The sequence below is a fragment of the Podarcis pityusensis genome (genome assembly GCF_964106645.2).
Source record: "Podarcis pityusensis genome assembly, chromosome: 7".
Lineage (NCBI taxonomy): Eukaryota > Metazoa > Chordata > Lepidosauria > Squamata > Lacertidae > Podarcis > Podarcis pityusensis.
The window spans coordinates 87,291,946-87,310,185 of record NC_138031.1 but is presented as its reverse complement, the minus strand read 5'-3'; the positions used below and the strand labels follow the sequence as shown (position 1 = coordinate 87,310,185).

General features: G+C 44.3%; 1 protein-coding gene and 1 long non-coding RNA gene across 2 annotated transcripts in view; both read left to right on the top strand.

Annotated features, from left to right (window-relative positions):
• PSD2 (pleckstrin and Sec7 domain containing 2) overlaps positions 1–18,240 on the top strand; it is a 52,185-nt gene that overhangs the window by 27,159 nt on the left and 6,786 nt on the right. The window contains exons 7-11 of the mRNA XM_081015155.1: positions 309–367; positions 4,060–4,149; positions 5,075–5,118; positions 11,890–12,080; positions 13,824–13,894. Coding sequence (XP_080871281.1) covers positions 309–367; positions 4,060–4,149; positions 5,075–5,118; positions 11,890–12,080; positions 13,824–13,894 — 455 coding nt within the window. The remainder of the gene's footprint in view (positions 1–308; positions 368–4,059; positions 4,150–5,074; positions 5,119–11,889; positions 12,081–13,823; positions 13,895–18,240) is intronic.
• LOC308482270 lies at positions 13,903–18,234 on the top strand. The gene is made up of 3 exons (XR_013989174.1): positions 13,903–16,644; positions 16,736–16,812; positions 16,964–18,234. It is a non-coding gene; the product is annotated as an uncharacterized lncRNA (long non-coding RNA).

Here is an 18,240-nt window from a genome sequence, read left to right as displayed (position 1 = left end):
TTTGCTTTTTAAGCAAACTGAAAGGAAAGACTAGATGGTTTCCTGGAATAATGCCACCTGCTTAATAACTGCATTTAGTTCAAATAGCTAAATAGTTATTAGGATGAAAAGTAAGTGGGAGTGAGGCTGTTGCGGAAGTAGAACAATATCTTAATTTGGAGCCAAATGAAACTGACCTTCTCAAATTTTGTTCTTGGCTTTTTGAATGTTCCCCTGCCTTGTGAGGGCAAGGAACACAATATGCTGAATATATCTAGTTGTTAGTGCAATTTAGAAACAGGCTAAATTACCGTACTTGCATCTTCCAGATGGAATCCACACACTCACTTGTGCCCTGATGCTGCTCAACACAGATCTGCACGGCCATGTAAGTATTTTCAGAAGAAGACATACGCTGTGCTCTTGCTCTCCAGGTAGATTTGTTGCTATCTGGAAAATGCCTTTGAAAATGATGTCATGGCAGTAGTAGACAATGGCAGGGAAGGGCATTCAGTTCTGTGCTCTATATGCAGCAAAAATGCTGCCTACGGCAACATATCCCTCAACTGTCCCACATCCCAGAATTACAGAAGCCATCCCTGCTTCTGACTGGATCCTGGGATCTCCCATTTTGGCTCCCACAAGAGCGCGGACCCAAAATGTTATGCACTGAAGTTCTCACCCTGGGCCAGCAGAGGGATACTGTAGATAGTTATGCAAATGAAGGATCGAAAAGTGACGTTCAGTATTGGATAGCTTTAGAAAATGGCAACAGTTGCATTGTTCTGGAGCTCTATATAAGCAGGCTGACTGAGCTCCTCAGCCTAGTTCTGTTCTGGCATCTGAATAAAGAAGAGCTGTTTAAAGAATCACTGTGTCGTCTGACATGTTCGCCCACAACTTAACACAAAAGACAATCATCCCGATTTTCCTCTGCGATATGTTGGAGAGTATGTAGCAATGGAAGCCTCTTCCTTCAAGTCTCGTCCATCTGGGATTGTGTAGGGCAAAGCGTGTATAAGAGTATATTTTCAGAATAAATTGAGATATATGATGAAGACTCCTATTAGATTCCTTCAAAAAGGTCACTTGCCTGTCAGGTCTAGTCCGGATTAACCTTCAATTGTTCACCTATTACTCAGTCCATGACTGATCTCAGACGCTGCTCCAAGACTGCCTAGGATCTGTGTAAAAGAGAGATACAAGTAATTCGATCGCAAGCCTATTGGAGGCATCACCAACCCGAGACCTCATACAGCACTATCATGATGTTAAATAGCATGAGAGGCAACTTGCTACATTCACATCCGACTCTCCTTCCAAAGGAGTCAGGATAGACCCTTGTTGCATTTCACACGCCAATATTGGTGTGTGGGTGTCATGAGGCCTATGGGCTGCCCATGGAATATAAGTGCTGAAAGAAAATGCTTACATGACTGGAAGAATTAGTTCTTTCTTAAAATTCAAATGAGTGAAGTGGCTAATAATATACTAGGCAAAGGCACATACCCAAGAAGTATTTATGTTTGTGATTTGCTTAATTAGATAAATGTGCACCCAGCTGCTTTCTTCTGATTGCTGCATTGCTGATTGCTTAGAAAATAACACTGCAACTTACATTGATTCGGACAGTAGCACTCATTCTTTTAGGCTGAAGTGCTGTAGCTCCATGGTAGACCACAAGCTTTGTCCAAGATACAATCCCTAACAACTACTGAGAAAGTCACTTGTCTGCAGCTGTGGAAAGGAGCTGCCAGTCAGCATAGTGAGTTAGGTACGCCAGTTAAGCATGTTTAAAGTTATAAAGGTAAAGGTAAAGGACCCCTGACAGTTAAGTCCAGTCGCAGACGACTCTGGGGTTGCTGTGCTCATCTCGCTTTACAGGCCGTGGGAGCCGGCGTTTGTCCGCAGACAGTTTTTCTGGGTCATGTGCCCAACACTTCTGGTGCAATGGAAACCCGAAACCAGAGCAGCGCACGGAAACGCCATTTACCTTCCTGCCGGAGCGGTACCTATTTATCTACTTGCAGTTTGACATGCTTTCAAACTGCTAGGTTGGCAGGAGCTGGGACCAAGCAACGGGTGCTCACCCTGTTACAGGGATTCAAACCGCCAACCTTCTGATCGGCAAGCTCAAGAGGCTCAGTGGTTTAGACCTCAGTGCCAACCGCGTCCCCTTATTTAAAGTTAAGCACATTTAAAGGGAACATTTACACTGTTGTTTGACAAGACGCACAGGCTCCGGTTAACCCAAACCCAGTTGCATGCTTGTCTCTGTTTTCTGTCTCTAAGGCCCACTTTTTACAAGCAGCAGAGGCCTTTTGACACATCTTTCCATGAATACACTAACTGCATGGAGGAGAGTGAGGGGGGATTGTACCAAAGGAATGTATGAAAAGGACCTGGATGGCATGGGGAACTGATTTCTCCACTGTTCCACTTCAGAAGTGAGCAAGGGGCTCAAGTAACAACACGCTTCCCCGCGCAACAATTTACCTGCAAATAGAAATGTCATGGGGAGCTGCTTCTTGGAACTTTCTTCTCCCCGACATGCCTGTTTCCTGTGTGCAGATTTTATTTTCTGTCTGTGGAGTCATGTAAATCTGCAACTCCAGTCAGAACTAAAATGGTTTTGAAGCCAAAGAGGTTTACCTGCTGCTTGTGAGAACCAGGCCTAAGTTACCACTGAGAAAGGAGGAGGAGAATTGGGCAGGAAATTAAATTTCAAAGTCCCAAATTCTTCTGTAGGTGAAGTGGTGTGGTAAATACAGCAAGTTCAGTGAGGATAAGTATTTGGAAGGCATCTCAGAGCTGTAAACCCTCAGTGGCTGTGGTGACATTAATCTCTTCTTTCCTCTCTCCTCCTTTCTCTTTCTCTTCTGCTCCGGGATCCTCTTATTATTGCTCTTTAACCCTTTCTCAGGTGGTAAGTGCAGTCGTTACAATTTGCACTACATTTCTGTACATTTTGGGCACTTGGAATTGTAAAATATATCTGTTAATAATGAAAGCAACACCTACCAAAGTGGTGCACTTTAAAAAAAGAAAATGTGTGTAACGTGCATGTCTTCCCAACTTTTTAAAGAAATAAATTGACTTCCTCTCATGATTGTTTGGAGAAACAATCCACAAGCGCTAGTTTGCACATAAACCTAAGTCAGTCTTCCCTTTCCCCCCTTCCAGCTTGGAAAGGGAGGAGCCGGGGGGGCGCAATGGGAGCAGCATGCACCAGCACACCCTCCCTTTCACAGCGGACCATAGTTTGGCTTACTGTGATGTGCGAACTGGGTCTGTAGGTCTCATTATTGCTCCCATGCCACTCTCAGCAACACCCACTTCTTTGAATCCATTGATTAGGAAGTCTTGCACTTTAATAAGCTGATTTTTCATAATGATGCCCCTGCCCTAGCAAGAGGTGCGATATTAGTATTGTAGATAAATTGCACAACCTTGCTCAACCAAAAAGCTATGGGACCAGGGACAGTGCAGGAGCAGCCATTGTGTCAGATGTGGCAAGGAGAGGAGAATCTGGCTTTGACAATCATTCCGCTCTGAGCAGCATAATTCAGAACTGACAGGTTGAACCTGCACAAGGCGCCCTTTGACTCAGTATTTATTTTATTCTGTTTTTCTTATCAGGTGCCCCACAATGCAACTCCAGTGTCACACATTAACACACACATTTCAAACAGGTTTCCTGGAAAGAAAAAGCCAGTGAGATGACAATGGGGAAACAATTCCCCAGTTTCTCCCCCCCCCCCTGCAAAAAAACCCAAAAAAGCCCTGCAGCAAGACTGGAGACCATAGCCCAGCCTGGGTGCCCACAACAGAGTGCCTTATTCATTTCATTTCACATTCATAGGCAAACACGGATAACCTGGTTCAGTCAAAGCCTGGCAGTTTATGCAAGGAAAACATTCCATTTTCTTTCTTTGGCACTGCTCTACTTTGGGCTACAGAGAAAGAGTACATTTGACATACGTTTACTTCATTTATCTCCATATGTATATATATATATATATTGCCTGTAGCATTAAAAACCTATGGGGGAAATAAAGTATCTGTTCTTCTGCATTGCAGAATATTGGGAAAAAGATGTCCTGCCAACAGTTTACAGCAAATCTGGACAGGCTGAATGATGGGAAGGATTTTGCAAAGGATCTGTTGAAGGTAATCCTATATCTAGTAAAGGAAAGTGGGGGAGAAATGGGGTGTAGTGTTATTGCAGGAAATTCCAAGTGTCTGTGGCTGAAGTTCCATTATGCTAAGATGCTGAACATGCTTGCAATAAGAATGAATTGGGGGGGGGGGGACCCTAGCCTCTGCTCCACTATCTATGCTGTGATTATTTTCACTTTCATTCTTAGAGATGCTCTTCTATATGTCATGATCAGAAAATAAATACATGTGGTTCCACCTCCTTGAGGCTGCCCCACTTCAGATTGCAGCTGTGGGATGGCACAATTGAATGCCAAAACTCTCTGCCTTTGGAAAGCTAACATGAAAGGGGGAAAGATTAAAGCCCAGGCTTCTGCGTCTGATGCACTAATCGTCTTCAAAGATGAAGTGTTGCTTATATGAGAGAATTTGAACAGGCAGTTCCCTGGCTTTTCCAGATATTGCTGCACTCCAAATCCCATCATCCCTGACCACTAGCCACGTGGCTGAGGCAGACAGGGCGGAAGGTAGCCCCAAAGCAGATGTAGCCCCAGGGCTATGAAAGGTTCCCTAGTTCTGTGATGGGTCCTGTTTGCAGGAGTCTGGCTGGCCAGTGCGGGAAGAGGACTCTGGACTAGCTGGGCCTTTGGTCTAATCCAGCAGCACTCTCCTTATGCTATTACTTACATGTTTTGCAAATGCCTACAGGTGTGACCAAGCCAAGAAGAAACAACAACTATTCCTTTATTCTTCAAATAATTTGATTAAAAATGAAGATGGACTACTCATTTCCTATGATCAGTCAGGAATACAATATAGCTATGACGACATTTCACCATTATAGGCAGATTTAATAATGGTTGATATGGGCGCCGTCCACAGATGGGAATCATTTTATGAGAACCAACTAAGAGTTGACTTTGTGTTCTTGTTTCAGGCACTGTATAACTCAATAAAAAATGAAAAGCTAGAATGGGCTATGTAAGTATGTTTTAAAGTGTTTTATAATATGCCTTTGTAAAAAGGATTAATGTATCTTAGAATTTGTTCAAGACAGAAAACAGTTTCAGTAATCGACATCTTGAATGGTATCAGGTAGACAGTAGAAGAGGTTGTCAGAGGCACTGCCACCTACAGGGAATGTATACTAGAGCAAAGAGCTCATCTTTGGAGCAGCTTCCTTTGCTCTCTGCTGAATGGGAAGGAGGGGGGGGGGGTTTCAAAGAAGCAGGCAACTTTGGCAGGGGAGCTGAATCAGTGGGCTGAATCCAGTTTGCCTACAGCAGGACACCCTTGACTAAGGTTACCAGATTTTTTCAAAGGGACACTTTCTTTTTAAAGAGAAAAAAAAAGTTACAGTCATACCTCAGGTTAAAGACGCTTCAGGTTGAGCATTTCCAGGTTGCGTTCCGCGGCGACCCAGAAGTAACGGAACAGGTTACTTCCGGGTTTTGCCGCTTGCGCATGCACAGATGCTCAAAATGACATCACGCGTATGCGCAGAAGCGGCGAATTGCGACCCGCAGACGTGGGTTGCCTTCTGCTCAGGATGCTAACGGGGCTCCGGAACGGATCCCGTTCGCATCCAGAGGTAATAAAAAGTTATTTTAAAAAAACATTAAGAAGTAATATCTTCTCTTCTGTGGTCTCCTCTGTCGCACGGCCTTAATCTGGGTCCCAGCCTGCTCTCTTGGAGCGCTAGCTGCTGTGGAGTAGGCTTGGATTGGACCTGGGCTCAGCCACGTGTCCTTGCCCTCCTGGTGCTCTCCTACCTCTCCTCTTCAATGGTGGTGGCAGCGGCGCAGCAAGGTCGGGGCTCCCCTCTTTTTTCTCCTTCCTCCTTCTCTCTCTTCCTTCTCTTCTCCTCATTCTCCCTGCATCAGCTCCGGGGTTTTCCTGGCCCCGGAGCACTGCCTGGCAGTTGACAGGGTGGCCAGGTGCTCTTGTGCCTGGCTTAATTTGGGTCGTGTGGGGGCGAGTCAGCGGTTCCCCCAGTTGGTGCACTGGGTGTCCCCGGTTCCCTCTCGGCAGTGGTGGCGGCAGCGGCAGTCTCAGCAGCTCGCAAGCAGCCTGGTAGTGCAGTTGGCTCCAGCTGGCTTCAGGAGCTGCTTGCTGCCGTGGCGCCCGCCATTTTGTCTCGCTGGAAGTCCCCATATGATGTGTCTTGTGCCATTGAACCAATCACGCAACATTCATTCCCTACTAATAAATCTACAATACTTAAAATATAAATCCAGGGACATTAAATGAAATCCAGGGACATTCCAGGGACAGATTTTGTCCGGGGTCAGATTTGTTAATCTGGGGACTGTCCCCGGGAAATGGGGACGTCTCGTAACCATACCCTTGACCATTTGTGACACGAGAAGCTTCAGGGCAAAGAGGAGGTTGGCTAAATTAGAGTCCCTTCTGTGAGTGGAAGGAGCCTTTCCATTTGCAGAACTGACACCCTGGATCCAGCCCCTTGTATTTTGGGCCACAGAAATCCACCTGTAATGGGTTTAGGGGTTGCTCGTGCGTAAGTTGCCGCCACTCCTGGCTAGGTTACCTGGTTAAACCCTTTTTGACTGAACAGCCTCCAGCATCATGACTGTCTCAGTCGCTGGCAGAATCCGTCAGTGGGTGTTTCTTAAACTTCTTCCAGCACAAAAGTTCCTTGATGCCAAGTCTCCTCCTACTCTCCCTGCGCGGAAGTCTTCTGCACAGGGAGGGTGTGGGCAGCGGAGTACCCGTACTCTCTCCGCTGGTCTCCGGCGAGGAGTCTTGGAGCCTCCTCTCCGATTCCCCCATCTGCTCCCCTTCTCCACTGGTGTTACGCTGATTTCCTTCCCCAGCGGACGGGCTGCCTCTCTCCCTACTGGGACCCTCTCCGCCATCCCTCTGGAGCCTTCCCTCCGCCTCTAGCTCCGATGGCAGTTCCCTGACACCACCCCACATGTCGGCTGTTAGCACAATGCCGATACAAGGAGCTGTGCTTTTTTAAAACTCACTCACATACAGTATCATTTTAACCTGCTCTGATCTGCTATTATATTTAGTTGCTTATTGCTCCATTTTTTGACATTTTTAATGATTTAGTGTCCCATTGGTCTTTCTGCAATGGGTTGCTGCTTGTTCTACACCAGCTGTTTTGGGTTCTGCATCCTCTTTACATCTCCCCACTAAAATCAGTTCACACTGTATTATGCAGAAATTAAAGGGAGCATCTGAAGAAGCAGCTCATCTTATTTCTGAAACATTGCAGTGGAAGCCTGCCTATCACTTGCACAAGGGTAGCCAATGTGACGCCCTTCAGAGGTTGTGTACTACAACTCCCATGATCTCTGACCATTGACCATGCTGACTGGGGCTGATGGAGATTAGAGTCCAAAATATTTGAAGGGCACCATCTTAGCACCCCTGCACTAGCAGAACTGAGTTGTTGTTTTTCAGGGGGGTGGGGGTTGCTAGCAATTTTCTCCCTGCACTCCTATTGACCTTTTCAGCTATGTTTTAAATGACATTATCTCCAAGGACTATCCAAAGTGTCCTGCAGAGAGTCTACACTATGGGTACCACCATCTTCGATCACATGTAACTCTGTACTGAATGAAGAGTCACAGGCCCACAAGCACTTAAGATGGTGGCTTCCATCGTGTGAGCATTCTAGGGAACAATGTGAATCTCCCTCCGGTTGTCCTTCTGCTAAGGCAGCTGCTCTTGATGCAGTGCTGCAAAGGCAAGCAGTGTTTTTTCCCTGTATGCAAACTGCTGATCCCTCCAGGACAGCATCCTTTATAAGCACTCTTCTGGAGGTCATTGCTGAGGACAAAAGTCAAATGGAGTATTTGGGAAACATTTGCTCAAAACTAATATAAAAACTTGTTTTGAGTAATCCGAGTACAATTTACTTAATCATTCTCCCTCAACCAAAATGAGTATTTCAAAACAAAAATAAAATTCCTGACTATTCAGTTCACATTCTCTGTTTGATTAGATTTAAATGCAAGGGTGAATTAATAGCGTCAGGCATGTAGAATGTATTTTTAAAACCTTAAAAGCCCATTTAAGAGCTGGATTTCCCCCTCCTATCCAGCAATGCAGTACATGGGATTGCACCTTCCCTGCCTCAGAATCATTTCTATGCTGTGAGATGATTTGCTTCGCAGGCTGGCTATAGCTGCCCCCCCCCCCCACATGGCACTATCACCACTTGAACCCCATTCTGTAGATGTACTGCAAAAATCAGGCAAATGTTGGGGAGAGAAGTCTTGCTGCAGGAATTTCAGCTTTGCATGCTGGGAACAAAAAGCAGGAGATGGGGGTTATTGTTTATGTTTGAGATGGGGTGGGGGGCAGAGAAAGGGGAGCAAATAATGAACAACATGTTGAAGAAATGCAGGTTGTTGGAACCATCTTGCTTGGTCACTATCCCACCCCCCACCCCCCACCCCCCACCCCCGCCACCTCATTTTAAAGGACTGCTTGAGTACAGTTGTGGAGAAGAATACTGTAAAGTGTTTTTTATTTCCTTCTGAAAGTGCCAAATATCGTGAAGATATGGCACTCACATTGTTTAGGAGGGGGAAGCACTGCATATCATATTTACCGTAGTTAGATGACAGTCATTATCTAATCGGCTGGTTGTAAAAGCCACTCAGACGGCAGCAGGGACATTTGCCATAGGAAGAAAATGGGTCAATCAGCAATCTGACTAGAAAAAAAGTCATCTATATATAGCCTTAGTATTACATCACAGGGATTTGTGTGCGGCTTTTACATAATGATCTTTTAAGGCAAAATCAAGTTTTAGTCGTTTTAATAGCATCGAAAGCAGGCCTGCACAATTTAGGACGAGGGTTGCCAACGCTTAAAATGAAACTATTCTGACAGGTTTGTGGGGCCAGCAGTTGAGGGAATTTAGCACAACAACCTGAATTCACGATCTGTAAAAAAAGAAACAGCAGCTGGCAGGGTGCATGGCTTTGCACCTTGGCTTTAATGAGGCTGTCCCAAATTTCCGAACAAACTGGGCCACACCCCAACCCAATGGGGGCCACCATCCTTATTTCTGACCCATCAAACGAACAGCCATCCACCAGCCAGGTATGGCAGCCCACCAGGAGTTTAATAAACACATTATTGCCTGCAACTGTAAAATGGGGTATATGATCATTCTCCTTGCCAGCCTAATAGATGGCTCGGTAGGTCACAACAATTTGTACAGGTTGCGTCTAAAAAAAGCTTAAATTTGCTTGTTGCCTGGTTTTCTAAGGAAATACATGCCCAGCTAATGACATTTTTCAGGAAGGTTTTGCAGGTTTTTGTAGTTTCAAGTATTCAGAGCTCTAGAGAAAGGTGTTGTGTTTTTTTGGTGGGATCGTCAAAATATAGTCTTTTGCTAAAGTCAGTTTTACTTCAGAGAGAGAGTGGCAGTACACATCTCACTGAAACATTAATTTAAAAGATCCACTGGAGGGAGCTAGCTGTCTATCTCCATTTGGCTGTGTGTAAAACACTAGCATTTGGGGGAAGTGTTATATAAGTGAGTTCAAAGAAAGTGCATCTGAGCATCTGGTTAAATAAATAAATGCATGCAGGAAGGAAGGAGGAGGAGAAACACCATTCAAAAATACCCAAGGCAGGTGACGAACTCATTAGCCTTGAAAGACAGGTATATGATTTCCAGAACTGACACCCTTTGGTGTAAACTGATGATAAATAGGACACTATCTAGGACATTTCAACATCTAAGCAGAGAGATTTCCCAGCAGATGGTAGCGCTACCTTCATGCTCTGGTTATCTCTCTGCTGTCAGATATGCTTTTCTGCCAGATAGTACACAATATGTGCATTAGCCATAAGATATACTTCTGTTGCAGCTCTTTCTCTTGAGGAGGCTGCTGCTGTTCGTCTCAGCAGCTAAGGAGCACAAACATGGAAGAGGCCAGCAAACCCTCCTCCACACAACCTTACTGTTCCTGAATCTTTGTAGAACTATAGTGTGAATGCAACCCCACTTCTCCAAGTGATAAAAAGTTGCAGAGAGGAATTGAGTCAGACTGAGCACTACATTTTTTAAATAGAGATGTGCAAGCCCCCTCCAACTTACCTTGAAAATTAATTGGGATTTTCCAAAATCTTTCCTGTTTGCTTTATAATCCTTGTTAGATTTCTGTTTCGTTTTTAGTTTTGGATAGAAACACTCAAAATTACTCTCCCTTTCCCACCAGTCCCTCTGTCCCAAGGGCAAAAAAACCCCTCCCTCTCAGGGTAGGGGTGGGGGAGGGGGGGTTAAAGAATGATAATCCCCTTGATGGGGTGAGCTCCTGTTGCTCGGTCCCAGCTCCTGCCAACCTAGCAGTTCGAAAGCACATCAAAGTGAAAGTAAATAAATAGATACTGTTCCGGCGGGAAGGTAAACGGCGTTTCCGTGCGCTGCTCTGGTTCGCCAGAAGCGGCTTAGTCATGCTGGCCACATGACTGTACGCCGGCTCCCTCGGCCTATAGAGCAAGATGAGCGCTGCAACCCCAGAGTTGGTCACAACTGGACCTAATGGTCAGGGATCCCTTTACCTTTACTAATACTTTTTCTGGGTGTAGTTTTGGATTGCAGCTGATGTGCAAACAGATGGAGAACATTTGTCCTGTCTCCTAAGAGTCAGGAGTCATTTCCCAAGTTGTTGATGTTGTTGTTGTTAATTTCCTGCCCATGACTAGGGGGCCCCAGCCACTCTGGGCAGCTTCCAACAAATTACAACAACAACAACAACAACAACAACTTATTTATACCCCGCCAATCTGGCTGGGTTTCCCCAGCCACTCTCGGCGGCTCCCAACAGAATATCAAAAATACCGTATTGGCCCAAATATAAGACGCACCCACAAATAAGCCACACCTTTAAAATTCAAGGCTTATTTGCGGGTGCGGCCCCCTCCTGGCATTACTGCCCTGAACAGGGTGCGGGGGGTGGCTGGCGCTCGGTTCTGAGCACACTACGCGCCTGCCTCCCAACATTACTGCCTCCCGGCCCTCCTGGCACTATCACCCCAAGCTGGCACCTGGGGAGGACTGGGAGCAGCGGGCAGGCTGTGCGCTGTTACCCCGCGCTCCTGGGCTGCTTTGCTGATGGCCTCCCCTCCTTTCCCCTTCCTTACAGTGGCTTGGGGGAGGGTTGGAGATGCGGTTGGGACGGGCGCCGTTGTCCCGTTCCCCCAACGGCCCTCGTGGACAGCTGTTTCAGCAGCAATACCGTAAGGTTGCAAATATAAGCCGCACTTTAACTTTTCACAATTGGAATTTGGGGGGAAAGTGTGGCTTATATTCAGGCCAATATGGTATGATAAAACATCAAACATTAAAAACTTCTTCAAACAGGGAACAACAGTAACACACCACACTTCCCTCTCCACGGCTGCCTTCAGATGTCTTCTAAATGTCAAGATAGTTGATATTATTCCTTGACTTCTGATAGGAGGGTGTTCCACAGGGTCCTCTGCCTGGTTCCCTGTAACCTCACTTCTCACAATGAGGGAACTGCCAGAAGGCCATCAGAGCTAGACCTTAGTGTCCGGGCTGAATGATGGAGGTAGAGTGGGTAGAGACATAAGTGATGACTTCAGAGCAACAGCCATTAATGCCAATAGAGACTTCTTCCCCCCCTTCCAAACACACACTGCTTCCTGCTCACCCACCCACCCATTTTCAAAGGGAAACCCCCCCACATCTCAGTCTTAGTTTGCTTAACTTCTCTATTTCGCTTTATTTCCAAGTGATGAAGATGAGCTCAGAAAGTCTTTGTCAGAACTGGTGGATGATAAATTTGGTGCCAGCACAAAGAAAATGGCAAGGATAGTTGATGGCAGCAATCCATTCCTGGATGTCCCCCAGGCCCAGAATGCTGTAACCTACAAGCATGGCATCCTCACTCGGAAAACCCACGCTGACATGGATGGGAAGAGAAGTACGTATTGAAGGGGGTCCAGCGACAAGGGCGAGAGATGCGCAGCAGAGTGGCAGAGACGCTTGTTGAAATGGTTATGCTCAAGGAGAGAGTCTGGCTTTCCACTGATGCACGCATGGGCTACAACAAGGAAGCATGGGACGCATCACCCTTCATATTTTCCAGGGTTGTTTTAGCTACTGGTGATAGCATGGGAGTCCCTTCTTCATGGCTTCTCCTTACACCACACTGGTAACTTTGGAATTTGTTTGTATGGTTCCTTGCAATGTAAGTGCTGCTCTCTCTGGATGAGACAATGCTTAGGTGGAAGCAATTACTGGAATTCCTCACCACCATTCCTGGAGTAGCATGAGAAGAAGCCATAGGAAAGTGACTCTCATACCATTGCTGGGTGTGAAATAAACAGGTCCTTATGCGCATAAACAGGCCACAAATGAACTAATGGGAAGACCTTTGCCAAGGCTGATGATGGAAGTTTTCCTTAAAATGCCTCATGTTTCTGCAGCGATTTGTGTGTGTGTGTGTTTTTAAAAAATCATGATATTTCTTCAGCATTTTAGCATGGATTTTTACTTTAACCAATGTATTTTTATGCAGTTTGACATTTTTGCAAGCAATTTCTCCTAATATAATGCATTTTTATGTTATTTACACTATGTTTGCTTTTATGCATACTTTTGCCTAATTTTCATTTTCCAGTGTGGTGTAGTGGTTGAGAGCGGTAGTCTTGTAATCTGGGGAACCGGGTTCGCGTCTCCGCTCCTCCACATGCAGCTGCTGGGTGACCTTGGGCCAGTCACACTTCTTTGAAGTCTCTCAGCCCCACTCACCTCACAGAGTGTTTGTTGTGGGGGAGGAAGGGAAAGGAGAATGTTAGCCGCTTTGAGACTCCTTAAAGGGAGTGAAAGGCGGGATATCAAATCCAAACTCTTCTTCTTCTTCTTCTTCTTCTTTTTTTTAAATAATATTTATTATTTTTCCAAAAACTTAAACACTAAAAAGAAAAAAAACAATACAATACAACACATCAAATCAACAAAACAAGACAAAGACAATAAGATAAATCAAACAATTTCATTATCCCATCTTTCATTTACTTATTTCCACGACCTCCTCACACCTCCCTTTTTGTATTCCACTTCTGTTAATTATTTCAGCAATTCCTTTCCATCTTCCTCTGTTTTCTATCCTATAATTATCTTAACTCATTCTAACCTTATTTTTTCCTTTAATGCTCTATTAACCTATCTGTACTTAATTCCTTATAATCTTTCTACTAAAGCCATATAACTTCATTCCAACATTTTTCTAGCATTCATTAATTTTACAATATTTCTGTAGATAGTCTTTAAACTTTTTCCAATCTTCTTCCACCGACTCTTCTCCCTGGTCTCGGATTCTGCCAGTCATTTCCGCCAGTTCCATGTAGTCCATCACCTTCATCTGCCATAATTTTCATTTTCCTAAACACTGGTGGTTGGGAGAACTGCACCACAAAAGTCAGCTAAGTGTGTTTTGTTCTCTCACATTGTTTCAGAAAGTGCAAATATATTAAATTCCGTTTTAAATGTGAACTAGATTAAGTTTCTCTCCCATTTCTATTGATAATCACTTCACTGTATTACCCCCCTCGCCCCATCATAATTGCAGTCTTTTGTGGATTAGTTCAAAAATTGTATTTCTGTGGATCTGCTGTGATGTCTCGTATTAACGCTGTAATCAACAGAATTATATGTTTTTCAGCTCCCAGAGGAAGAAGAGGGTGGAAAAAGTTTTATGCTGTTCTTAAAGGAACCATCTTGTATTTGCAAAAGGTATGTTTAACACTCTGAGAGTTCTGTAAGATCCCACCAAGTGAACTCTCTACAGTGCGAGGATTTTTGCTTAAAACAAACACCATAAATAATGAATTCAGCATATATTGGAGTAGACTGAGGGCCCCGTCTAGTCCAGCATCCTGTTTTGCAAGATTATGAGCCAGATACTTGTGACAATAAAGGGTGGGTGAAGGTGGGCTGTGGCAAAAAACAAAGTGGGCACAGCTTGCTGTGAAGGGCTCCCCCACCTCGGTTCTGCTCATATTCCTGAGCTCTCTGATGCCTTCTGTTCCATTCCAAGAGAAAAAGTCTCCTTGGTGAAGGGGGAGACAGGCCAGGTCGTGGGGAAGCCTCTGAGAAGATGGAGTAGCTTGTCAGGTCTGTCTTCCTTTCCAGAAAAAAGTTAAGCGAGTGGCGCTACCAGGCAGTAGCACTGGCAATATCTCTTGCCGTTGGGGATCCTGGGGAATTTGCATGGAGAGCGTCGCTCACTTCTCAAATGGAGGGGGGGGGGCAGTAGGCTGTTCCCATCTTTGATGGAGCCCTATGGCACTTGCTACCTTGACCCTATTTTCTAAGGTAAGCTTTTTTCCTTTTGTGGGGGGGGGGGGGTGAGATAGCAGATGTCATAGGAAAATGACCCTTCAAAAAGTGTTTCTTTTGAAGTTTTTGTGTACTTAAAATGAAGAATTAAAGGACGCATCTGATTTTCAGGGAGGGCACCAGGCTGATCACTCATCTTCAGCAGATCAGCCATTATTTCTCTTCTTCTTTGCTCTCTACCACTTCCTTTCAGCAACCCGGCGGTTGCTGCTGTTTGCAAGCCTGCTCAGCCCCCTGTATCCACCTCCTTGAGTGCTGTGAGGTATCTTTTCTGAAGGTTAGGCTGGAACCTTGCAAAACTGGTGCTTCAGCACTGAAGAGGGAAAGCCCACATCCTTCAGAGAACTGAAAGTAATGTAAAGGAAAGCTCACCCAAATGGGGAGAGGCTGTTGTCATTCATGTGTGTCGTGCTTGGTTTAAAAGATTAGACATATGCTTTCAGTCTTAAGTGTCACAATATTTAATTTAAACTCCCATCACAGCAGAGGAGAGATGACTTTTAAAAGAGATTAAAATAATCATTAGCAAAAAAGTTTTAATTGATTCAGGCATTTTGGGAAAACGACGCTACTATTGATGCCTTCGGCACCATACAGTAGGTCCCTGTGAGACTAACACAATTATATTCCTCAGTTAGCAAATGCTGGCAAAATGCAACATCCCTGCAACAAAGTACTTCCTGAAGGAAAAATATCTGCCCTCCACACAACATGTCTAATTCCCATGAATCATGTGATTTGGATAATGAGTCGGACATGCTTTGCATGGTACACACAAAGAAGATGACTGCTGCCGTAGGTGTATGAGGCAGCCTCTTCCCCCCTGTACAGTGCAAGTCAGCACATCATCCCCCCATCTCACGATGACTCAGAGGCTCTTGGGACCAGAGTTTTCAAAGTGCACACATGCAATTCACACTTGTTTGATGCTTCAAGCAGCTTTTATCTCTTTAAAGGATATTGGGGAGCAGGGGATAAAAGCACCACAGTTGTTGCTAATACACACACACACACACTATTGCAGAAATGGGACAGAACAAATTTCATCAGAGGCATTAAGAGGGAGACTATTCCCTGCTATCCCCCATTATCTCCAATTTGAGGGGGGGCTTTGGAGAGCTCAGGGAAGCAACTCTACAAGTTCACAGCTGGAAATGGAAACCCCAATATATAAAATTAAAGTCTGTACAATTTCATAACAGCACATTTATGAACAACCTGAAAACAAAGATAGCTGGGAAAAACCAACTGAACACTTTTCACATATGTGTTAAATATGTTTTACAAATACTACTGCAGATAAAAAGTAGATCCACTCTTTTAGAGGTTCGCATAAACATTAATCACTCATGGTAGATGGGATTTCTTTTAAAAACAGCCCAAATTGATATTACATTTATAGTTAATAAGAATTCTCTGCAGAAGCCAGCATACCTATTATATCTTAAGCTACATTATTAGCTATTGTAATTAATTATTATTAGAACATTGCAAAAACCATAACTCATATTTTATATTAACCCATCTTTCATTATATTTAATACATTTTTTGCAATCTAATCAAGCTATTGTCTTGTCTTTCTTCTCCTTCCCAAAATCCAAGGAAATGTGTCAACTTAGCCATTGCTGCAAAGTCCAACAATTTATCATCCTATTCTTTAATTTTGGGTGGTACTGATTATCTCTACGTTTTTGCAAACATATAAAGGACTAAAATATAAGAGTCTAGTACTTTATTATTCTGCCCTACAGAATTTCATAGAATAGCTTAGAATCCTTATCAAGTGATTTTAAAAATCCTCCATTATTTCTTTGACACCATTACACATTTCCACCATGTGGAAAACATCACTTATGACTGGGAAATGCTTTCAACTGTTTCTGCTTTAATTTTGCCTGGACTCACGCTTTTCTCCCCATTTCTCAGAGATTACTGTGGAAGGGATCCTCTGGTTGGCTTTCAGAGAGGTCAGGTGTCAGTTTTCTCTAGCAGTGCTTAACAACCATCTATTAATATGACAGTGTGTATTTCTGCAAGTAATTCCATACTCTGTGTGTGTACTACACTTTCTTTCCAGAAGCCTGGCAAAAACTTTGCAGTGGGAGTTCCTCTTAATGGCATAATGACAATTATTCATCTGATGGTTGGTTGGCTTTAATTGTTTTCTATTTAGCATAATTTCCTTGATCTATGTACTGAGTATTACAGATATATTTCTGTCATTCAATGCACAGATAAGACACCTCAAACTTTAGGCATGACCACAAAGACTTCAAGGACTTCTCTGAACGGACAACCTGTTTGATGAAATGTAAGTTATCAGCACATTGTATCTGAGAATCACCATATAAGTGGGCTGTTTGTGTACATGGATGTTGTAAGTGTATATGTATTTCAGAAAATGTATGGATGCCAGCTGGCTGTGTCATGTCTGATCTTTTCTATTATTCTTTCTGCCTTAGGTGTAATCACCAATAATAGGAGGACAAGAAATGTCTATGTGTCATCACCACCAGAAGCATCCCTTGCCATCCCTTGAGGCATACAGCATGCACTGCCCACCTGCTGAAAGATGCCCAACACCACCCACATATCATTATGGATGTGTGGGCCCAGAAAAGGCAGATTGAGAAGAACACTAGCATGATGAGGTCCATCTGCCAGGAGTTCACCAACTGCATCAAACAACCATACAAGAGTACAAGGCTATGTGGACTGGACTTCTGAATATTAGTGGAGCTATGCACGATTGAGGACAGGAGCTGAGGGGTCTAAGGAAAACTTTTGTGGGGGAGAACCCATGTAAGAAGCTGCCACAACCACCATGAGGGAAATGGCTGGCGTTGACGAAGAGCCCATGCAGAGTGAGAGAGGGTCATGGATCAGTGCACGAGGGGTTGGTGCAGAACCTCCTGGACTGCCATGTGTCAGGGCCAGGCGAGACTCCCCTGGAACACGACAGAGGAGGAGAAGAGCAAGTGTGTGCATGGACACAGGCACTGATGTCAATGGCACTAGGGGGTGTCAAACAGGAGAGCTGTGTCACAAAAGCTACTTCCATTTGTATAGAGCACAATTGTTCACTGGTCTGTAACAATAAAGTTTATTGAAGGAAAAGGATTTGTCCTGTGTGGTGCACATTTCAGTGAAGTCATACTCCTAACTCTTGGCTAACAGAGAATTTGTGTATTTCTGACACTGATGCAACTGGCTGCTCATGTGTCGGGCAAAACGTTGATCATCGTGTCTACTAAATCCGCAGTACACAGCCACCCGCGTTTTCTCTCTGCAACACCACATTGATTTTATATAACAATATGGGTCCCGACCCCAGCGCTCTTCACTTGCCTAAATACACCACACACTTAAACACTACAACCTGTATCATGCTTCATGTTTCTAATAATATGATGCAACTCAAGATGCAACATAGCACAAACTTTATTCTAGAACAATAATTCACAGAGCAGTGCTAACAAACTCATGCCACTCATGGTTCTTTGAATCAAAGCCACTGTTCCTTCTACCCTTTCCCCTGAGACTAATATTGCCAACTAGTGGGTGGCATTTGATTAATCTCTTCTGTCTTTTATTTTCTTCATTTGAGATGTGTATGTGTGTGTGTTTAAGGAGACACTGGATAAACACCTGCCTGGAACAGTTTTGGAAAGCTAGTAAGTCCCTTCCAGCATGATTCTATCTGAGTTGCTATTACTGTTATCTCTCTTCTCCTTCACAG